The 25,421-nt window shown below is 33.7% G+C and overlaps 1 protein-coding gene across 1 annotated transcript in view; it reads left to right on the forward strand.

The window, feature by feature from the left end:
- NCAM2 (neural cell adhesion molecule 2) overlaps nucleotides 1–25,421 on the forward strand; it is a 224,369-nt gene that overhangs the window by 151,781 nt on the left and 47,167 nt on the right. Inside the window, exons 13-14 of the mRNA XM_030328483.1 lie at nucleotides 17,036–17,155; nucleotides 20,002–20,123. Of these exons, the coding sequence (XP_030184343.1) occupies nucleotides 17,036–17,155; nucleotides 20,002–20,123 (242 nt within the window). The remainder of the gene's footprint in view (nucleotides 1–17,035; nucleotides 17,156–20,001; nucleotides 20,124–25,421) is intronic.

Here is a 25,421-nt window from a genome sequence, read left to right on the forward strand (position 1 = left end):
TTATTCCAGTGTTTCTTTAATCCATGTTATTTACAGTTGCCTGGATGAAACTGCATTTGCGTATATCATACTATTCAATTTTACTATTTTAGAAACAATTTTAAATAATCATTGTTTAGTATTAGTTCTAAACTACTGCAGTTTTTAAAATCTTAATAAATTCCGATGTTTTTAAAAAATTCTCTACAAGGAATATTTTCTACAATTACACGATTTCCCACATAAATCTGCCTGAAGAAAAATGGTTATCATTTTAATGACTATATTTCACATGGCATAAAAGAAATAGACTATAAAAATCATCTGTCTATATTAAATACAAGTGCTCTAAAATCTTGTGAATTGCAAAGATAAGGGGATAAAAGTAATCCACATTAATTCTGTATTTTCAGTGAAAGGAAATTTCTTCTAATTTGAATGTAATGGAAGGACTTCTATATGTTAAAAATCAAAACAAGAATATATTGGACTATTTTCATTGTGTACATTAAAAAAATAAACCCAATCTAAATTAGAAATTTATATAAAATAGCAGTCTTAATGAGTTTAAACTATGTAGATCAAAATATATAGGGAACGAGGTCAGTAGGAAAACTGAGTGAATAACAGCTTTAAGTAAAATTATTTGTATGCTGGAAACTTATCCAGATGTCTTAATATGAAGACCCAAATTCATTCATAATTCTGTACTTTGCCTGGTTGCTGCTGTAATAATAAAAGAACTTCTATTCAAATAATTTTTAAATTTTTAAGAAAATGAGTTTTCTTTATGTGTATTATTTTATTTATTTTATTTTATTTTATTTTATTTTATTTTTAACGTGTTTTTATCATTGAGAGATTGAGAGAGAGAGTGTGTGTGAGTTGAGGAGGGGCAGAGAGTGAGGGAGACACAGAATTCAAAACAGGCTCCAGTCTCTGAGCTGTCAGCATAGAGCCTGATATGGGGCTTGAACACACAAACCATGAGATCATGACCTAAGCTGAAGTCAGATGCTCATCCAGCAGAGCCACACAGGCTCCCCTATGTATATAATTTTATAAATCAGAGAAATAAATGGTATGAAGAAATGAAACTAATTTATATGTGAAAGATATTTGTGAGTAGTGGGAAAAGAAACATGAATATTTCATGAGTGTTTTATAAAAATTTAATGTACAGGAGGATGGAAGTATTCATAGTTATTAGAAACTTAAAAAAAATAGACCCAGTTAACTGCTCAAATATACACTTTTTTGGATACTTTAATATTCAGTGTAAATATGATTTTTTCCTAGAATATAGCTCATAAAATTTTCTTATTTCTAGTGAAGAATAGCTGTGGGCTGACCATCATGGTTATTTTAATGGTGAATGTAACTGATACATAATTTTAGAAGACATCTTTTTACATTTTTTAACCTTACAATTAAGAAAAAATTATGTTTATTTATATTTGAGACAGAGACAGAGCATGAGTGGGGGAAGGGCAGAGAGAGAGGGAGGCACAGAATCCTAAGCAGGCTCCAGGCTCCGAGCTGTCAGCACAGAGCCCGACGCGGGGCTCGAACTCACAAACCATGAGATCATGACCTGAGCCGAAGTCGGCCGCTTAACTGACTGAGCCACCCAGGTGCCCCACCCCTATATTTTTTTAAATCATGCCAATATATTCCATTTTAGTAAACATTGTTTGATTTTTTATTGTTAATGTTCATTATTATGAACAATATTTTCTGTATTATAATACTATAATACATAGTATTTATATATGTATATATTTATATACATAAATATTCTCAAAGTTTAAGGAGGAGTAAAGAGCTTTTTCTTTATCTGGTAAGTGTCTCAAGATTGTATTATTAGGAAGGTTCTAAGGCCTTCTTCAGTAGTGCTATCCTGTAGGAAAGGTTGAACACCATGGACTGGCATAATCAGAAATGGTTTCAGAGACTGACACTACTATCGTTCTCTACTCTTTTACATCATGTGTGGCTCAGTCAGTTAAGCAACCAACTCGATTTTGGCTCAGGTCATGATCTTATGGTTCATGGGATCTAGCCCCACGTTGGGCTTCATGTTGACAGCGCAGAGCCTGCTTGAGATTCTCTCTCTCCCTCTCTGCCCCTCCCCCACTCATTCTCTCTCTCTCTCTCTCTCTCTCTCTCTCTCTCAATAAATAAATACATTTAATAAACAAACAAATAATCACTATTGTGTATAGCAGTGATTTCTAAAATAGAATTCTAATTTTCCAGGATATGTAAAAGATCAGCCATTGGGGTCCATAAAGTAAACTGGAAAATATTTCCATTTCTCTAATTATGTAAGTTATGATTCAGGTAATCACATTTAAAAATGGTTGACTATACTCTGTGTGTGTGTGTGTGTATGCATGTATGCACATGCTTTATGTGTCTCTCTCCTTCTCTCATACCAGGTCCCTAAATAAACACATGGCACATCAAAGCCTGTCCACTCATTGTGTCATACATGCATTCTCTGTTCTGGCCATGCTTCAGTTTATGTTACTCCTACTCTTTCTTATCCTTCCTTCAAGGTCCAATATAAATTTGAGCTTTTTTACAAAGGTTTATTTATTTTTCAGTAGAAATATTTTTGCATTCTTTTGAAACTCTGTAGTCAATATTGCTTGCATTAGTATTTTCCAGCTTCTCACCTCATAATATAAGTATTAAGACATAAGTCACATTTCTCTATCCTGACTACACATCTGAGAGCCTATATAGCATGTTGTATGGACTTCTGAATCTTCTACATCACCTGAGATGAATAAATGGATTATTTCATTACTAAGCTTGTTTATACTCAATTAAAGTTATATAGTTGTTAAGTATTTCTAAACATCTATAAATTATTACTGTATCTAGGCTAAGTTAAATGGAAACATCTAAGCAAGTTGGTTGTTTTTTCCTTTCTTTGAAATTTCCAAAGATTCCACAAGCTTTTCTAAGTACTGATGTTATGGAATTACTGTTTAATAAAACTTAATTCTATTGTATATTTTAAAAACTTCTTTTCACTTGCAAAGATTAAAAAAATATATAGGGGCATCTGGGTGGCTCAGTTAGTTAAGCATCTGACTTCGGCTTGGGTCAGGGTCTCAGGGTTCATGAATTTGAGCCACACACATCAGGCTCTGCACTATATAGAGCCTGCCTGGAATTCTCTCTCTCTCTCAAGATAAATTAAAAAAATCTATTATAGCTTTTTAAAAGATAATCTACGTCTAGACATAAGCAGACTATTGAGAAAATGGAGACAGCAGCTTCTCTTTCTCTAAAAAAGCAGTCTTAATTGCTCCTATTTCTTTTCTTCACACTTCAGACCAAAGAGAAGCATCCAACCACTGTATGACATGTGCTCCTGCTACTGGCTCAGCTAACATTCAAGAAAGAAAGCCTGTATATTTGGTGGTCCGTGCACTTCTGACAACTTGACATGTCAATGAACAGTTAGGGTATTTCTCATATCACCGAAATACTAGTGTGCACTGTAAAGGTGCTTCCATTTGGAGTAATTTGCTAGAAATCTTCATCCTCACAACTGGGTCTTGTGACAGACACACACTTAGCAGGAACTTTGGATTTAGGGTTAGAGACATGTGATCTTCTGTCCAGAGTAGCATTGTTTTATCTCCCCATGTATTGGCGGGGCCGCTTATCCTACATTTTATATCGTTAAAGTCTCGGGTACTATTGACATTTTAATACTTAAAATACTCCAATCTGTGCATAGGGGATGCATTTCCATTAATTAGTGTTTCCTTTAATCTCTTTCAAAAACTTTTACAAAAATATTTTGTAGTTTCTGTTGTGCATGTCTTAAATTTCTTTTGTTAATTACTAACAATGGTATTTTTGATGCTATTAAAATGGAATTATGTTTTGAATTTTCCTCTTTGGTTTTTTCATTGTTAGTGTATAGAAATGCAACTGATTTTGGGTGTTGACTGTATGTTCTCATTTTATTGGATTCATTTTTAGTTCTAAAAGATTTTTGTGGAATCTTTGGAATTTTCTACATATAAGATCACATGATTGTGAACAGAGAAAATTCACTTCTTTCTTTCAAATTTAGATGCCTTTAATTTTGTCTAATTGCTCTGGCTAGTAATCCTAGTTAAATAGAAGTGGTGAAAGCAGGCATCCTTGCCTTGTTACTGTTTCTGGAGGAAAATATTTTAATCTTTCACCGTTGAGTATTATTAACTGTATATTTAATATATGGCTTTTATTTTTCTGAAGTGTTTACTTTTTATGCCTAGTGTTTTGAGTGCTTTTATCATGAATAGGGTATTAAATTTTGTTGAATGCTTTTTCTGCATCGATTAAGGTGATGATGCATTTTTTTCCTTTATCCTGGAATTGAGTGTACTACATTGTTTGATTTTTGTATGTTGAAATATCCATGCATTCCAGGAATAAATTCTTTTGGCCATAGTAAATGAATCTTTTAAAATGCTGCTGAATTTGGTTTGCTACGATGTTATTGAGGATTTTTATATTAATATTCCTAAAAGATAATGGTCTGCAGTTTTTTTAATTTGTTTATTTACTTATTTTTCTAGTGTTTTTGTCTGGTTTTGACATCAGGTTAATGGATTAATGCTGGCCTCATAGAATGCGTTAGGAAGGGTTCTTTCCTCTTTATTTATTTATTTTTTTTTAGGAATTGTTGACAATAATTGCAATTAGTTTTTATTTAAATGTTTGATGGAATTGATCAGAAGCTATTGAGTCCAGGACTTTTCTTTGTCAGGAGATTTTCGATTACTGATTCAGTCTTCACACTAACTATAGGTCTATTCAGATTTTCTATTAACTTATGATTTCATCTTGGTAGACTTTGTGTATCTGGATATTTATCCTTTTCATCAAGGTTATTCAGTCGGTCAGCATACAGTTGGTCATAGTAGTCTCTTATAATCCTTTTTACTTCTGTAAAATTGGTAATAATGTCTCCACTTAATTTCTGGTTTTAGTAATTTGAGTATCTTTTTTTTTTGTCTTAGTCTATGTAGTTGAAATTTTTTTTATCTTGACTTTTTTGAAGAATCAACTTTTGGTTTAATTTATTATATCTATTATTTTTCTATTCTCTATTTCATTTATATCAGTCTTATATTTATTATTGTCTTAACTCTGCTAACTTTGAGTTTAGTCATTTCTTTTTCTAGTTCTTTAAGTTGTAAAGTTAAGTTGTCGATTTGAGATCTTTCTCGTTTCTTAATGTAAGCATTTAGAGCTCTGAATCCCTCCCTACTCCTGCGTTTGCTGTGTCTCATTAGTTTCTCATACATGGTGTTTCTGTTTTCATTCATCTCTAAGAATTTCTTAACTACCTTTGTGATTTCTTCTTTGACTCATCAATTTGAGAATATAATGTTTATTTTGTAATTTTTTTTAGTTTTATTTATGTTAATGATTTCTAACTTTATACTGTTGTGGTCAGAAAAGTTACTTTATATGATCTCTAACTTTTAAAGTCTTTTTAGGCTTAAATTTGTGACCTAACGTATTATCTATTTTGGAAAATGTCCTGTGTGCTTTTAAAAATAATGCATTTGCCGTTGCTTTTGGATAGTATTCTGTATATGTCTGCTAAATCTAGTTGGTTTATTTTGTTGTTTAAGTCCTGTTTCCTAACTTATCTTCTGTCTGATTGTTCTATCCATTATTGTGAGTAGAGTATTGAAGACTCCAACTACTATTTTTGAACTTTTTCTCCCTCTATTTCTGTCAGTTTTTGCTTCACATATTTTGATGGTCTGTCACTAACATGTAAATGTTTATAATTGTTGTATCTTCTTGCTGTATTGAAACTTCTATTATTGAAACTTCTATTAATGTACTTTTAGTCTCTTGTAACATTTTTTTTTATTTAAAGTTTATTCTGTCTGATAATCAGTATAGCCAGCTCTGCTTTCTTAATATTTGCATGGATAATCCTCTCCATCCTCTCACTTTCAATCTATCTGTGTCTTTGGATCTAAAGTAAATATCTTGTAGACAATATATAGTTGGATAATATGATTCGAGTCATTCTTCCAATCTCTGTCTTTTGATCGGAGATTTTAATCCATTTATACTTAACATAGTTACCAGTATGCAGGGACTTCTGTAATTTTCTACATGCCTTACAGATTTTTGTCCTTTATTTTCCATATTACTATCCTCTTTTGCATTTAGTCATTTTTTTGTGGTAAAATGTTTAAATTACTGTCTCATTTATTTTTGTGTATATCCTATGGCTATTTTCTTTGTGGTTACCATGGGGACTTTCTTTAACATCCTAAAGTTATAACACTTTAATTTGAATTTATATTAGCTTAACTTCAATAATATACAAAAAATATGCTCTTATATATCTCCATCCCCATCCTTTTTTGTTGTTGGTATCAAAAAATTACATCTTTATGCATTGTGTGCCAAGAACATGAACCAATAATTCTTTCAAATGTGTTAATACCTTAAATTATGTAGAAAACAAAATCTGGAGTTAGAAACTAAAGTTACAATAATACTAGCTTTTAGAATAATATTTTTTAAAAAATATATAGTCTCTTAAGTTATGTAGAAAATCACCAGTGCAGTTGCAAATCATTGTTCCAGTAGTACTAGCTTTTGTAGTTGTCCATGTATTTACCTTTACTGAGATCTTTATTTCCTCATAAGACTTGAGTTATTAACTAGGTCCTTTTATTTTACCTTGAAAGACTCCCTTGAGCATTTCTTGCAGAGCTAGTCCAGCAGTAATAGAGTAACTCACCATTTATTTATCCAGAATGTTTATTTATCCAGAATGTCCTCATTTTTGACAGATAGTTTTGTCAAATATAGGACAGTTTTTTCCCTTTTAGTACTTTGAATAAACCATCCCTCTGCCTTTTGGCCTCCAAAGTTTCTGATGAGAAATCTGCTAATAATGTTATTGAGGATGTCTTGCATACAATGAGTTACCTTCTCGCTTGGTGCTTTCAAGATTCTCTCTCGGCCTTTAGTTTTTGAAAGTGGATTATGATGTGTCTTGGTGTGGGCCTCTCTGAGTTCATCTACTGAATGAACACATTTATTGCCAAAAATTATTTTTAAGCTCCACAATTTAATTTTTGGTTTCTTTTTTAGATTTTCTGTCTTTATTTTGGTCATACATTGTGTTTTTTATTGTTTTTTTGTTTGTTTGTTTGCTTGCTTTATTCTTTAGTTCTTCCTTTAGTTCTTTTAGCAACTTTAAAATGGTTGTTTCAAAAGTTTTTTTCTACTATATCTACCGTGAAATATTTTTCAGGGAAAGTTTCTGTGATTAAAATTTTTCCTTATGGGCCATAATTTGTTGTTTCATTGCATGCCTTGTGATTTATATCCTAAAAATTAGACATTTGATTTTAATAATATAACAACCCTGGAAATCAGTTATCCCTCTTCTGCAGTGTTAACTCTTTTTTTTAAGTTTATTTATTTATTTTGAGAGAGAGCACATAAGCTGGGGCAGAGAGAGAGGAAGAGAGAGAATCCCTGGCAGGCTCCATGCTGTCAATGCAGAGCCCAACATGGGACTCAAGCCAATGAATTTTGAGATCATGACCTGAGCCAAAACCAAGAGTCAGACGCTTAACCAGTTGAGCCCCCCGGGGGGCCCCTTCCAGAGCATCAATTCTTATTTGTTATTTTTGCTTATTGCTTTTTAAAACTATTGTTGTAGGCTATGCCTGTGCCAAGCATCAAACTGACATGTAAACTTAAGGTCTTCTTAGGGCACTGGTTCCTTAAATGCCCAGGAAGTCACTTCTGCCAAAAGGGGAAAGGCATACAACAATAAGGAGAAGTGCAACAACAATGGCTGCCCACCTTCTTGTCTGCACCTCTGTGATCAAAAGCAGCAACCAAAATCAGAGCAGGATCCCTGATATTTGAAGGAGAAGGTCCTTTTTACACACTTGACTCCCACATGCTGTGTGCAAGCCACTCTAGGAACATGTGCTCAACTGCCTGCTACTTGATTGGGCAGGGACGTGTAGCTACTATTGTGCTAACAGCACAGTTTACTATCCATATACTCCCCCTGGAAGTTGCAAGCCTTTAACAGACTCGAATATTCCAAAATATTTACATCAGACAGACTCTGCCAATATAATTGTTGTCTAGGTGGAGAGGGAAGATTCCTTGTGCTTCCTCCTCCACTACCTTTCTAGAACCCTCCCTTTCCATTTATAACTCTTCACATTCATTGAAACTTTATATAGACACTCATTCTTTCGGTTTTAAAATTCAAGATTCAGATGATTTCTTAAAATTTTCATGAGGGATTCCAGTGCAATTCCAGTGCATATGAAGATGAGCATCTTCAGTTTGTATAAAGTATTCATAATGACATGAATTGTGCACATGAATATTTAGCAATGGAATTATCTGGCTTATGATTTTAATTCTCCAAAGGACATTTTTAAATGCTCTAAATCAAATAATTTTGTACTCATAAAAATAGCTGTATAGAAATGTAGTATATTTTCCTTAAATACTCAAAATATTTACAGGTAATTTTTTGTTACAAGTTGTGTAGAGATATGATAGCTGCAAAATATGAATGACAAGCCTTCATATTAATTTACTTGAAACACTTAAATTTTGATGGAAAATGAAATATATCCATATTAAACAAGATAAAGAAAGGAATACACATGATCCAGAATATCTGGATAAAGTAGAATGTTTCTATGTTCTGAAATTCATTGAAAAATAGCTAGCAATTGATTAGAACTAATGGAGATGTCTGGATTAGCCACAGAAAAGCATGGCTACTCTAGGTGAAATTATAAATAGTGTGAGTTTAAAAAAATAGTACATAACTTTCTTGAAAGTAGAGAAAGCAAACTCTTAAAAAAGAAATTGTGGGGAAAAAAGTGCTCAAGTTGCACTTGGTTCTGAATCTTACTCACATTCGAAGGGAATCTCTAAGCTGTGTGTATGGTTTGCTGTGTTGCATTTAGCAAGAACATAAATGACAGAGCAAAACCAGTTCATTACTGATTATTTGGAAATGTGGCTACGAAGCTTGTGCGGGATATATGAAATACTCTGTTTGATTTAGTTTAAAAATAAATAAGACAGAAAAAATAAATTGGCCAGAGTGCACAATAAGCAGAACTAGCTAGTAAATGCCTCTCTTGTACTGGGAGAGGACTCAGAATCAGAACTCCATGATGGGATAGTCTGATCTTTCTTTGCTCTGAATTCTTCATCCTTACATTTCTACCATTACAACATGCACCTGTGAACCAAAGGAAAAGTCGGGGGATTGTATTTGTCTTATAGTGCTGGGAATTCATGAAGATCATCAGCATGGGTTTACATGGTTCTTTCTAATGACAATCCAGAAACACATAATTCACTAAAATATTCTAAGAAAGAGACTGTGTTCTCTAATAGCTTAAAATAAATATTAAAAGTATATACAGTCTTACCATTTTTGTTAGTTTATCATTTTTAGCCTTATATGTATTTAGTGTCTCTGGGAAGAGAATATAAATATTCCTGCATTCAGGTTAATGAAGATTTTTTAAAATTCCTTTTTCACAAATGGTTTTCTGTACTCTGGCTTTATAGGCCACATACAGTCATGGGAAGATGCAATGCTTTAACTCTAAGACAGAATCTTGTTCAAATCTAAGCTTTGATACTTACTGTCTGGTTGGTCTTTCTGAGCTACCATTTATTTATTTATGAAATGTGGAATGCAACCAAACTGTCCTAGTCTAAGTATGAAATGAAATACCATCAAATGGGATTTGAATAATGGATTTTTCCCCCATAAACAAGAAGTTTTTGTTCGAGAAGTAAAATGTGCTTTAAATGCTCAGCAATACAAGAGTGGAGTCAATAAATGACAAAGGAGAGCAACTATAGATTTAGCAGTGTCCTCTTTCGGCCAGTTTCTTTTAAAGTGATGTTTTGTTTGGCATAGTTTTTAAAATGTCAATACAAAACTCTTTATTGAATTCTTACTTTGCATTCAAAATATGTAGGCTCTGTGAGGGCTGGAGACATTCTCTCTCTCTCTCTTTCTCTCTCTCTTTATATATTTTTATATGTCTTTTACATGTTTTATATGTCTTTACATATACACACACACATATATATATATATATCTATCTGTGTGTGTGTGTGTGTGTGTGTGTGTGTCTTGCTCACCATATTCTTACAATAAAGAGCTTCCAACAATAAAAGAGCTAAGTACAAAAACAGGGAGCATAATCAGTAACAGAAAAAGTACGTAATTATTAGGAGGTTAAATAACTAAAATGAGTCTTGAATTTTCTTTAGGCATGGTGGGGTTTAATTTCAAAAGCTCAGCTCAAGCTCGCTACCCCTGCCAAAACAAACAAACAAAACAAAGCAGCAACAACAACAACAACAACAACAAAACTTGTAGCATTAAGAGTTTTTTGGGCACACACATTTTGAACAATTAGCATATTTATAAGTAAAAAATAATACTATGATTATTTTCAATTGTTGAGATTTCGTGAGCATTTTCCGAAAACCTATTGTTTTAGACTATAGAAGGAGACATTTGGTACTTATACATCTCATATTTTACGTACTAAGTGGATCCTGAGAACAAGTATCAATTAAACTTTTCTTGGGTGAGTAATTTTTATATGCTAAGAAATGTATTTGAAGTGAAAAAAGTATGAATTGTTTGTGAAAAAATATTTTTGAGGACTCTGTCCTGTTTTATTTATATATTTATTTAAGTTTATTTATTTATTTTGAGAGAAAGAGAGAGAATCTGAAGCAGGCTCTGATCAGTCAACACAGAGCCCGACATGGGTCTCGATTTCACAAACCGTGAGATCATGACCTGACCTGAAACCAAGGGTCTGACAGTTAACCAATTAACTGAGCCACCCAGGTGCCCTTAAATTGTCCTGTGTTTAAATCAAAGTTTTTATCCAGAGTATACTTCAAAGGGAAGACATTTGTTTGCAAGAGACAATATGTGCTTCTTGTGTAAAACCTTCTATCAGTTAAAACTCACTTGTTAAATTGTTTGTTTTTATGAATAGTTTATACTCATAATGAAAAAGAACATAAAAGCAGTACAATAAAGAAAAAAATAGGAATTTCATAAATGATAAGCTATGGTCTTAAAGTAGGGTCATCAGTATACTGTTTTGAGTTGAAAGCCCCACACAAACCACATAATTATTTTTCTTTCTACTTTGCATCAATCTGTATCAATATGAATTATACATTACACAGAATTTGTTCATAGATGTTATATATATATATATATATATATATATATATATATATATATTAAAGTATATATCCATGCAAGTCATATATTATTATGATTCATTGAAGTCTTTGGGTACTTTTAAAAAGATAAGATTATATTCTTTTGTAAGTAATGGAATCTTGAAACACAATATGATTTGTGCAAAAATGCATATTTTACTTTTTGTTTTTTTAGTGTTTATTTATTTATTTGGAGAGAGAGAGAGTGTGGGCACACATGCGTGAGTGGGTGAGGGGTAGAGAGAGAGGGAGAGAGAGAGAGAATCCCAAGCAGGCTCAGTGCTGTCAGCACAGGGCTGGATGTGGGGCTCAATCTCAGACTGTGAGATCATGACCTGAGCTGAAATCAAGAGTCGGATGCTTAAGCGACTGAACCACCCAGGCGCCCTGCATATTTTACTTTTTAAAAGCAAATGAAAATCCAACTGAACTAAACTTCTTAAAACTTAAGACTTAAAGACACACTTTGCACTGGTAAATGGAATAATTCCTCAAGTCATTCGTTGGTATGTAGTGAATAACTGGAGTGAAAGTATTAAAAAATAATTCAACATTATGGATAGAATACACTTTTATTTAAATCTGCTGCAAACTCTTACAGAAAGTCAGATAATCCTGTCAAAAGAAAAAAAGAGGGAAAAAAAAGGTTTTGGGCTTGTTTTAATTGTTTAGAGAACAAAAGCTGAATCTTAGGTGAGAAACTTCAAGGGATTTTGTATTTTCAGTTTTAACCGAGAAGATTAGCAGCAAGTGTAATTTTGAAACATCAGTCCCATCCTAGCTAAGCTTTGTGGTTTCTCATAGCTGTCTGACATGTTTCACAGTTCATGACAGCCTGAATAAGTTGCATTTCTAGTGGCTGATACAGCAGTTCCAGACCCAGGGAGTCCTTATCTGCTTACACTGACCGGCCATGGAGAGGCCTGAGGTTTAAGAGAGCAAAGAGAGCATGGCTACATTTAATCTCACTTTAGAACTTGGCTCAGCCTAATTAGTTTGCAAATATGTAATTTATTTTGCCACAAGGGTCATAAATAGTCTGTAGCCTCTGGTTCTCTTGACAGCTGTAGGGATGGGATTTACAAGAATACATAACCTGAACAAACAAAAAATTAACTTTATTCAACTTCCTTTAATAAAGTCTGATTGATTCCCTTCTTAAAGGGAAAATGAAACTTCAGATTTTTCTCTCTAGCAATGCCATTCCCATACTTGCAAAAATAATGTTAAATAGTTTCTGTTTTCCTTCATTTGCCAGTTTAAATGTTGTTATTTTGCACACTTCAATATTTGCTGCACTTTTGCATGTATACCCAGGTGACAAAATGGTCATTTATGAAACTCAATTATATTTAAGTCAAGCAGCAACATTAAATTAATGAGGCAAACCAGATTCTTTATAGAACCTATACCTGTTGCCATGTCAAAGAAAAATTCATTGTGGTGTATACTTTTCAGAAGAATTACATTATGATTTCCAAATCATGCTGACTAAATATAACTATAAAATACCTTAATTTATGCCATTTGTCCTTAGAGAACTTTCAGTGGTTTGTAATCTAGATCAACTTTCACCTAATTTTCAAGTTTGAATTTCTAACAAATTATAAGGAAAGAACCCATCCCACACCTCAGTCTGTGGTTCTTTTGTTCTATTGTACGGGCACATTTGGGGAAAGAAAATCTTCCATTAACTAACTTCATAATTTGAGGTATGACTCTATTATAGAGTATGCAGCCTTTCGTTTTTCAAGTGGTAGTTTGCTTTCATGCCCTACCTTGGCTATTCAGAAACCCTATGTTTGGTAATATGCCAGGAAATTGTGGATGATTTAATGTCTATATCCTCTCATTTAAGAAAGGCAAGTCAAATTACAGATACGGGCTTTGCCTCCCCTGATTTTTTTCCGTTCCCTCTCTTTAAATTGGTCCCAATTTATGGAGTTCTTTCTATTTCACACAATAATCTTTATGTTCACACAATGTGAATAAGCCTCATAATGAGGGTTATTGTACCAAAACCCTTACAGTCATAACTCAAAAACAGACTGACTTCTTCTTGTATATAAACTTTCTAAAACTTGCTTCCATAGATTGACTTCCGTGCCTCTCCCCTATAATTTTTGAAGGCCCTCTAGGAGGCCCCCTCATCCATTTTACCTTTGAGTGTTATAGCCCAGCCTTGTAATAACCGTGCAGCCATCATTTAACCTCTTTGCTTCTCTCCTCTGCAAACTGCTCTGCTGTGAAACTCAGTCAGCAAAGGGGAGAATCGTTTTTGTTTAATGTTTATTCATTTTGGAGAGAGAGAGAAAGAGAGATTGACAGAGCAAGAGAGCGAGAAATCCTGAGCAGCCGAGGGGCAGAGAGAGGAGGGCAGATTCAAAGTGGGCTCTGTGCTAACAGCAGAAAGCCCAATGCAGGGCTTGAACTTAGGAATTGTGAGATCATGACCTGAGCTGAAGTTGATGCTCAACCCTCCACAGACTGAGCCACCCAGGCCCCCCGGGGAGAATCTTGTCATGGAGAACAGAAGACTGTGAGGAAACTTGGGAGACTTGATTCTGAATTGATTATAATGTAATTAAAGAAATGAGTTTCCCCTTTGGTAGAGATAGAGGGACACTCAAAGCTCCTCACATGCCCTGTGAAATGGTGAACAGAGGAGAATGGTGACAGTTCAGGCCAGAGAGAGCTTTGACTAGAAATATTCAGATAATTCAAGTAAAATGTAGAGGTTTTTTGGGGGGAGAGGTGGGTTGTTGTTTCCATTGTTTAATCTAATAACCTCGATTTTCCTTCATGTGATGTGCTCTGATACTTTAATAGCTCTATTGTTATCTACTTTTAACCTAAAATAAGGAACGGTCTGATTTCCACACTTTTGATTTGCAGATAATTTTATTTACAATTAAAATTGTATGATTTAAATTCTGTTGATTTTCTTGCTGAGTTGTGTCAAGGCAAACAACCAAACATAAACCTTACTAATTGTTCTCACCTACTCGGCTGAGTTAGTTTATCAGTGATCTTAAAATGATGGTAGTGGTTACATCTTTACGTCACAGAAATATGGAGAGGCATAGCACATATCAAAGTTGTCTGCAGCAGTAAAGACGTCTATAGCAATCTCTCCTATATCATTTGTAGCATACTATGTAGATACCTATGTAAATATTAATATTTATAAGTAAGTATCTCTGAGACTAAATACAGACTATTTTGCCATTAAACACAGAGTCAAAGATGAACAACTTTGGAATATCCATTATTTTCATTACCTCACAGTCTCCATATAACATCCCTATTTGCATAGATCACTGATGCATAGTGATGATGATTTTACAGGTCACAAATTATTTTATCTATACCTTCTTTCAGTTTATCTTTATACTTTTATTTCTATGACATGTACTAAAAATGTCTTCCTTTATAAGCTGGGAGACTAACTCAGCCCTAGGAATTGGTGGAATCTCAGTCTGGTGGAATGAGGCTCAGAAACAAATGACTTTTTTCATGATTTTAAAGCATGCATCACAATAGTGTCTTCTTGCAAAGGTTTTTGTAGTCAGACTAATACCTGCATGCGTCTTACATGTCCCCATGCTACCCCAAGTCGTTCACCATAAAGGTAAAGTAAAGGATAATCAAACACTGCCTCCTCCCTAATATCACATTGAACACTGACTGGTCCATGACAATATTGACTGCCCAAGGGCCTAAGCATTTGTTACAAGCCCTGAGGAACAAATACACTTTCATAAAGCTTTAAAAATCTCTGCAGAACAGTGAGCCTAGTTCACATTGGTTTCAAATTGGTTATATTTATTTACTGGAAAAATTGACAAGATGTGATGACTTTTAAACTCTTGAGTTCCTTATTATACTGATCTTGAACAGAAACTTTCTCTCAAGGACGGTAGGTTTCCACTGTCTCAGGATCTTGGCTTTCTAACTTTTAATTTGATTCCCTCCATAGTCTGCATGACCTAACCCACTAATCTCTCAGTTACAACTATTTTTCCCCTCGGACTAATATTATATACACCTTGATTCCAGGTCACTAATCAACTGGATTTGGGTTTCCTGAAAAGCTCACAGATTGTTACTTTGTCAACAACAGTTGGATTCAAACCTTGGTCTTGGTTTTCCCATTTAATTTTGTAACTTCTAATTAGTTGGATATCCCTGACCATCAGTGTTTTCCCACAAGGCCTCCCTTGACTTTGGCACCAAATATTATAATCTGAGTCTTTGACAAGGCAATGCACTGTCAAAAACAAGTTCAGTTTTTTTACAAAGTAGAGAAATTGAGAAATACAAATGTAAATTTTGCTGCTTGGGAATACATCTTTTTGCTGGTTTTAGAACATCTGTACTATATTAAATAAGGTCTGCTTGATATCTGGAATGTTTTTTTCCATTAATAGGTGTCTGATATATCAGATACATGTAAAAATATATATATAATTTTTTATACTTTTTAAATTCTGTATTTTAGAAAAAAACATCTTTAATGTGCATTCAGAAACTTTTTTCTTTTCTGTAGTTTAATAAATAATTCAATGAAGATTTCAATAATCAAAAAGCTAAAGAGATGTCATGATAATGAATATTGGGGAAAATAATGAAACAAAAGGAAGTATCAAAACAGATTCATGATGTATATTCATATAATGTAGAATAAAAAATATTACCTAAAGAATCTGTGTTATAATGGAATTCGTTTTCAAAAATATGCTAATAAGTTATATTGTAATTTATTGAATGTATACCATCTTCAGTCATGGTTCATATAAAGCAATATCTCTACAAATATGATCCTTTTATGAAACTTTTATTTTATGATCGATTATATCTTCTATTATGAATTGGTCACTTGATTTATTATGTATACCAGACATAATTTCCTTTTGATTGTTTATCAAGGCTTTGCCACTTCCACTAGTAAATGTTTGCACTCATTAGTGAAAGCAGCAAGGTTAGAGGCATCTATGGGATTTTGTTGGCTTCATCGGAGGAATTTGTAAAAATATGAGATTTTGAAAACCGCAATTGTACCCAGATTTTTTTTTTTTTTTGGCAAATTGAAGAGGTTGACATGACCCAGGAGATGTTTCTGATAGCATTTACATTCCTGTACTTTTTCAGATTCTCTCTTCTTGGTGTCATGTTGAATCCAAGTCTAATAAAGTATAGCATTGAGAAGAAATTCAGAAAAAAATACAGGAGGAGACAACCTTCAAACCAGCATTAAAACTAATTTAATTTGATTTGAGATTATCAAATAAATGATCTACTTTGGTGGTAGAGTCAGCTTTGTGACACTCTTCAGATGTGAGTGAAACACCTTATACCGGAGGCCAGAGTTCTGTCTATTGAATTCCATATCTCCATAAAGTTCCATAAAAACAATCCATTTAAAGTAGATAAATTATTTGGGATGCACAGAGTAAGGATGTTTTATTTATATCATTCTTATTTCTTGAATATATTGTTGAGTGTAAGTATCATAAGAGAAAGCTCAAATAGAGGTGAAGAAGGGGACTATTCACAAATCATTTCTTATTTGTATTTCCTATTTTGTCAAGTATTTTTTGGAAAGATTTACAATGAAATTATTCATTTACTTACTAAAAATTATTAAGCATAAGCACATATATATATGTACATGTACATCTTTACATCCATATATATTTGTATTGTTTGTTTTTTTTTTTTCCTCCTCTAGCAATGGTTGTTTTGAGCAACCTGGAACCAAATACAACTTATGAAGTCAGGGTTGCAGCAGTAAATGGAAAAGGGCAAGGAGACTACAGCAAAGTAGAAATCTTCCAGACATTACCAGTTCGTAAGTAATCATCTCTGTTTTGCTCTCTGTTGCCTTTCTCTTCACTTGCAAATTTAAGGGATTTTAAAATTCATGGAGGTGTTTCAATACTCTGGGGGAGTGAATTATGTCTTTGTTGAAGTGGTTTCTGAAAATGGTGGCATCTAAGATTTATAAAAATAACTTTGCTCTGGAACAAGGCAAAAAAGAAAAGGTGTACTACAATAAATACAGCGAAACTACTCTTGGGAAATTGTCCCCATCAGCAACGTGTCCTATTCATTTGCTGTCTGATTAATTAGATTGAAAGGTTTAGTCTATAGTCTGTGAGAAAGAAAAAACAGTGACTATGTAACATGTCCAATATTCTATTCTTTTGATGAGACATGACCATTGCCTTTATCCCATAAATTATATAGGCCCTAACTGTGAGAAAGAGGCACCATTAAATTAAGTCCATTGCCATGGTGACTACAGAAGACTAGCTATTGTAGCCTTGTTTCTGCTATTATCCTGTTTTGGGGTGTTGTAAATCAGTTGAATTATACAAAGTTAAGGTAAATTTGCAGAGACTTCTGTTTCCTTTATGTTGAATAAATTATTTTAAAATGTGAGAAAATTTGACTGTGACTCAACAAACACTGTTATAAAATCCATGCATCACCCTGCTTGTTATATACACCTACTAGGACAGTCAAATTGGCCACAATAAATTATCTTGCCCTTATTTGTGACCAACTCTTGGTTCTCATAAAATCTGTCAGATGTCTTCTCTTTTCTCCACGTCTGATACCTATGTCTTTTTTTAGCCCCTCGTTATTTTCTCCCCAGAATGACTACTGATACATCTTGACTCACAATCATATTTTCAAACGAAAATAATTCTGGAGTGACTTTACACAAATATAAACAGATCTATCCCTTCTCTACCTATAATCCTTAACACCAACCTTCACCTTTGCACCTTCTGTCCACACACACATCTGCCTGCCTGACCTCCTCATACCTCCTTCCTCTGTGGCCACAGTGCCATCTGCATCAGTAGATGGAACTTGAGTTTGGTCATACTGTTTTCTCTTTCCAAAGTACTGTGCATTCTCTCTTGATTCCTCTCTCCAGGTCACTGCACATCAATCCCCAAACAAGGCAGGACCAGTGAGACCTTGGCTAACCTCTCCAATGTTTTCTCCTCTTTTAATTAGGCACACTACCTTTCACTCATAGAACACCATCCTTGTTGTTTCACCCATAAAACTCTACTCTTTTACCCTTTTTTATTTTTTTTTTAACTCTTCTTTAAAAATTATGATGCTTCTAATCTCTTAATGTCCTGCTGTTGACTTGCAGACCTCTGTCCTAGACGTTGAGACTTTAAGGGTCAGGTCTTAGTTTTATTTGATAATACCCATGTATTTTATCTGCTTCTCAAGATTTTTTTGAAGTTTAAATAAGATGATATATGCGGGGCACCTGGGTGGCTCAGTCATTTGGGCAACCGACTTCAGCTTAGGTCGTGATCTCACAGCTTGGGAGTTTGAGCCTTGCATAGATTCTGTGCAAAGCCTGAAGCCTGCTTCGGATTCTGTGCCTCCCTCTCTCTCTGCTTCTCCCCCTTTCCCCCTCGCACTCTGTCTCTCTCTCTTTCAAAAATTAAAAAAATAAAAATAAAAAAGATGATATTATATACAAAGTACTTAATGTGTCATAATTATCCATTATTACTTCTTGATTGTTATTTTTATTATTACTTTTGCATAAACATTCCACTGTAAGTGCTGATAGAAACCATTATTTTATTTACTTGCATGTCAGCACACCCAACTGGCATATTTCCTTAACGATATGACTTTTCTCAAATGAACTACTCACTACATAAGGTTATAAACACCATATCAAAAAAAGATAACCTGCTGAGAATAAAACTAGATTCTCCATGTTTGGAGGCATTAAATCATCTTCACTGTATTCTGCTTAGTTTGTCTTGACATTCCTCTGACTAGACCAATACTACAAGTCTGTGTAACCTTGAAAACGAAAGCATACCCTGTGAAAGTTCCTCCGTATTACTATATTCATATCTATAAGGAATTGGAAGAAATAGGGGAAGAGGATGCCAGTGTTGCCGAAGGACATCACATAAGTGACACGTAGCAAGGAGTTCCCATTCCAAATTGCCAAGCAGTGATGGCATCCTTCATATAGAAAACTTTTATATTTCAGTAGATCCTGTTCATATTAAACATACAAGCATCTTTGTTATAAGACCACCTCCATGGGAAGAAACATGAAAGGCAAGTATATTTGTGAAGTCAGAAGAAAAACTATGTATATTGGATGGAACACGTGTCTATTGATTGGATACTATAAAATTTCTGTATTCAAATCTGTATCTCGTTAAAAAAATACTCATTAAAGCAGATAAATAATAGCTAAACTATTATTTTTCCTGGTAAGTATATATCCTATATAGTTTGATAACTTTGTATGTTTATAGTAATACATATATACAAAATAGTTGCCAAAATTACATTAATAAATAGTATTGTGCACTGTTAAGAACACGAGAAATAAAGCTTATGCTTGTATAATGCAATACTATTCTCAGAACATTTGCACATCAATATAAATAATATTTTGGTTCTCAGTTATCACGATTTTGTCATGTCACTTCTAGATTTGTGAATGTTGCTGTTTCTTGGGTGGGGAGAAAGGATCAGGGTTTTATTACAACAAAGGGCAAATGAAAAATGGTAAATTCAGGTTAAAATCATTTTTTTTTACATGAAAGTGTTCTCTTTATTGAAATTCAGTTTCTCTATGTTTCTGAGATGCGTGTAAAAATCAAGGATGTTTTATTGCTTATTTAGGTGAACCAAGTCCTCCATCGATACATGGGCAGCCAAGCAGTGGGAAGAGCTTTAAACTCAGTATCACCAAACAAGATGATGGAGGGGCTCCTATTTTGGAATACATTGTAAAATATAGAAGTGTAAGTACCTTTTTTATTATCGTTTGTAAGATGTTTTCAAATTGCATTAAATTTGCATTCGATTCATTGACATATTGGGCGAGAATGCACATTAAGTAACAATAATAAACAGTTCTCATAGGAATTCGACTGCTAATTGTCCATTGCTGAAATTCATCATTGTAAATTGTGAAATACTTGCCTTTTCTTGGGTAAAATCGCATCATTGATCATCAGAATAATGACATGATATAAATCTTGTGATTTTTAAGCTTTGCAACATTTGAGAAATGAAGTAACATTTTCCCCTTGTTTTTCTGACAAGTTTAGCAGGATATTTTCATTTTCCATTCTGCTTGATATTAGTAACTTCAAGCTAAGCCCCTGTTCTGAATTTTAGTTATTGTAGGTAATTATTTAGCTATTGTATCAAAATACTTACTTTATTTTCTTTATTTTTATGAATTAAGTTATTAATGCCTTAAATAATACCTTAATTGTTTGGTATTAATCATTTCATTAAAAAACAAATTAACCGTAATCAACATTTAACAAAGTAAGGCCACATTGAGCTTGAGGAAGAAGGTTTTTTTTTTTTTTTTTCAAGTTTAATAACACTAGCTAAAATGGGATCTTGGACAGCTAAGACCTGTCACGGGACTTAGATGTGTAGGAGATAAAGAACATCTTCTGGATGCAGAATGGTAAAGAAAGTAGCCCAATGGACTTTGCCTTTGGCTGAAAATTATACCAAAGGCCACTAAAAGTGACTTCTCTTAACAACTTTGCCATAAGTACCATTCATTATTTGTGTCTGCTGTGGAATATGTTAAAAGTGAAACAGGGGCGCCTGGGTGGCTCAGTCGGTTAAGCGTCCGACTTCAGCTCAGGTCACGATCTTGCGGTCCGTGAGTTCGAGCCCCGCATCGGGCTCTGGGCTGATGGCTCAGAGCCTGGAGCCTGCTTCCGATTCTGTGTCTCCCTCTCTCTCTGCCCCTTCCCCGTTCATGCTCTATCTCTCTCTGTCTCAAAAATATATAAACGTTAAAAAAAAATTTAAAAAAAAAAGTGAAACACAATTTTAAATTAAATTTTGTGAAGTTTATTTATTAACATTTATGATGATCCCTATAATGCAGTGTCAATTTTATGTTTATGTTTACTGGACGCTTATTTTAATACTTCCCTAGCTTATTATAGTCTTTTAAGTAATTGCTCCTTAATAGTATATTGATGAATCTTAACTATTTTCCCACAAATTCATAATTTTCTAAATTTAATAGTCTTTTTAATTCAAATATCTAAGTTTTAAAGGTTAGGTAAAAAAGGAGTTTGATTTTGAAAAACATATTTCAATAATTAATTTTAGACATCAGCCTTTAAATTTAAGATTAATAGCCAGGACCCCTCTTTGTTGCAGGTTTCATGCTGGGAATGATGAGCAGCTGTGGGTGTTTTGTGGCTAATTGTCTATGAAGGCTTCATGCCTCTACCCTAAAATAGCTCTGAATGGCTCACCAGTCTTTCTATGAATTTGATTGTTTCATGCTACTCAAGCCAGGTTTCATGGCCATTCTTATTTGACCATCTGGAAACTCTTTGGAAGGGAAAGAGTCTCTATGGGTCATAGGCCTGAACAGAATTCATGAATTGGACTGGGAGAATAGACCTCACATGCAGATTGTGGCCCGCAATTGGACCCAGAAGAATTTATGGCATAAAATACAGGTGGATAATAAGAATTTGTAGGTAATCCCAATAAAATTCCATGGTGAACATTGAGATGCAATAAGGAGTTATAAAAATATGTCTAACATATTTTCTATAGATGTAATTTTTACCTAAAGGTGAAGTTTGACATATCCTTTCTGAAGAGTTGGATATTGGAGGGGCGCCTGGGTGGCTCAGTCGGTTAAATGTCTAAGTTGGTTAAGTGCCCAATCCAAGTCGGTTTGGCTCAGGTCATCATCTCGCAGTCCACAAGTTCGAGCCCCATGTCGGGCTCTGTTCTGACAGCTCAGAGTCTGGAGCCTGCTTCAGATTCCGTATCTCACTCTCTCTGTGCCCCTCCCCCACTCACACTCTGTCTCTCTCTGTCTCCTAAAAATGAATAACCGTTAAAAAAACGTTTAAAGCTACATCTCCTAACAAAGTCACGTTGGAGGTTAGGGATTTAACATATAAATTTGTGGGGGGAACACAATTCAGTTCATAACAATGGTTACCTGTCATGACTCCTGTGTATCTCAAAAGACACAGTATTGGCATTTTGAGTAGTAGAATAGTGGGCCATCCAGATATCTACCTCCCATTACAGAATATTTAGTATCCTTGCCCCCACTCTTTATATTGCCAGTTGTGTCCCTGATCATTATTGAAACCAAAAATGTTCCCTAGAGCAGATTAAAATTGGAACACAGACAAATTTGATTTTCAATAAATTTGTACCTTCAATTCTTTTTCCCTTCTCTCCCCCTCCAAAACTAATAGTAGCAAAGCCCTGTTTCTGCTATTTACTAAATATCATTTTTTACCCTACCAGGAAAAGAAGGTTTCAGTCCCTTCTCAATTCCATCTTACTTCTGTCTTGCCATACCCCTCCTCTTTCCAATCCCCAGCCCTTTCTAACTTTGAAAAAGTGCTAGAGGGTTTGTTTTTAAATATCATAATGAAAATAATTGGTTGCATAATTAAAACATAGCTACCATTGACTGATAATCAATGACTGTGTTATCAGACTTACTAGTGCTTTAGGATGGAACACTGTTTTAGCAACAGAATTTTAGGCTCCTATGGCAAGATTTATAAAAGTAATTCCTCTCCATCCCTTTGTGTTTCAAGGATGGCATTTCTCACACTTGAATATCTATTTTTATTTATTTGTTTATAAATTATATATATATATAAATATATATATAAATAATATATATATATACACACACATATATATATATATATACACACACCACTAATAAAGTGAAGGGAAGTGGGAAACACAGTTATGGAATGACTAAGTCACTGGTCTAAAAGACACACTAGAAGGAATAGTCAATGATATTGTAATAGAGATGTGATGTGTCTGGGAAGATGGTAGCTATACCCGCAGTGAGCATAGCATAATGTATAAACTTGTTGAATCACTATGTTGATTGAACGCCTGAGATGCATATAACATTGTGTGTCGACTGCACCAAAAAATAAAGTAATACTTTTTATTACTTTTTAATGGGCAAACTGAACCTTACAGAATGTGGGTAACTTGATGGGCATGGGGAACAGATATCAGAACATAAGACTTTATAATCTGAAGAGTTCTGCAGCACTAAGGGTTGAATTAGAATCTGCCTATGGAGATTATATCAGCCCCTCAGACACTGTCTGTCCCATCTCACTTCAGTTAGCCAACTCTGTGCCTCCAAAGTACAGCCATTCTGATCTACTTTCTCTTTTCCATATCATTTATGGTATGCTTTCTACTCCCACACATTGAAATAGCTTCCATATTTCTACTTTTTTTTTCCTTCCTCTTCTTCCTTCTCCATCCTATAAACTTCAAGCTTTACAGGTCCAGTAGGAAATTCCATAATTCAATGTAGATTATGTTACTATAGCCAAACAATAGCAGATTTTAGAAAGGAATAGTTTTCTCCACACTTTCTTTCTCAACAGATTACTTCTTCACATTTAAAAACTTGCATGTTCAAGATTTGGTGGCTAGATATTTGTAGCAGTATTTGCCTTGGTATTTGCACTTGTATTGAAATAGTAACGATTTCAGAAAGGTTTTTAATCATCTGTTCTCTTTGTATGATTCCAAGCCACTTCATCTATTTGTTTGTCAAACTCCATGCATTCCACAGTGGACTAAACTGCAGTTGAATAACTTGAAAAATTATATATCCATATGCAGTGCATGCTTTAATTGGATAACCTCTATGGAAACCAAATAGTGGAATTTAGAAAGTAAGCAACATCATAAGGATTTTTCACTTGACTGCTTGTTAGACATTATCTTTCAACTCCCCATGTGCATGGGACTAGATGTTTTATAATCTAGAAACAACAAGATCGAGTGTTGATTTCTGGCAAACACTGAATATAATTATTGAAGCTTCATTTCATGGGGATGAGGACAAGACAAGTCATATCCTAATGTAGAGAATGTGTAACAATGTAGATGAGGAAACACATACTATTCTATGTTATCATATAGTAGATAGAGCACATGGCTTTGTTCAGTTACTCATTAAAAAGACAGAATTTATTAGAATAGAACTAGAGTGGTAAAAGCAGAATTATATGTCTCTGTGGATTCTTTGGGAAAATTAATGTCTCCAACAGTAAGTCAGTAGGATTAAACCATGTATTTGGAGAATAAAGACAAGCTTATTAATCTCATAATGTGTTTGGAAAAATAAAAGAAGTTACCTTAGGTACAGAATATTTTGCATCTATTTTGTAGAGTCAATGTAACTCCATATAATTTAATAAATAGTTTTTTACATGCTTCCATGAGTTTTTCACTGTTTTCTTCCTAATTTGAGGATAGCTATGGGATCATAACTATCACTTAGTGTTCACATTAAATAAATTTCCTGAGCTAAGAAGGGCTAAAGAAAATTGGTTGCTTAAAATCAATTGTGAAGAAGTTACTTTAGGGACTAGCAACAGTGCTCTAGCATATGTTTCTGAGTCTTAATTGACCTTCTTAAGCTATTTGGAGTCTGGAAGGTTGTATCTCAATGGCCATAGACAGGAAAAGATAATTTTGAAAAAGGTCTTAAAATAAAAAAAATGTAAAATTGAATTCTTGTTGTTGAGATAACTTATTTTCTGATTAATTATCAATAATATTAAGAATTTATGATTAACTTATGTTTAGGTGAGTACTCTGAAATTTATTTAAAACCATCAGTATAAGTTTGAAATGTTTTCAAATAATAACTATGGGCATTAAAGACTCCTAAGCTTTTTGATAATTTTTCTTTGCTGCTAGTGAAGAGGATGGGTTTTATTCATCCTCATATTGATAACTTCAAAAAGACTACTTGTTACCTGAATGAATAAATGCATCAATGAGTCAATGAGTAAATAAGACTCTGTTGAACAATTTTAAGTAATTGTATAACTAGATTAATAAATATGAGAAACAATGGATGCAAGAGAAAAAAAAAACTTGCACTGGGTGAATTTTTATGGGTTATAAGAACACAGAAGGTGATGAATAAGAAAATCAGATTTTAGTTTTCCCCAAAGAAACACATGGGTCATGGAGACTAGCAATAGATTAAGTAGTAGGGTCCAGTTTACAAAATTTTA

This window comes from Lynx canadensis, chromosome C2 (assembly GCF_007474595.2).
Source record: "Lynx canadensis isolate LIC74 chromosome C2, mLynCan4.pri.v2, whole genome shotgun sequence".
Lineage (NCBI taxonomy): Eukaryota > Metazoa > Chordata > Mammalia > Carnivora > Felidae > Lynx > Lynx canadensis.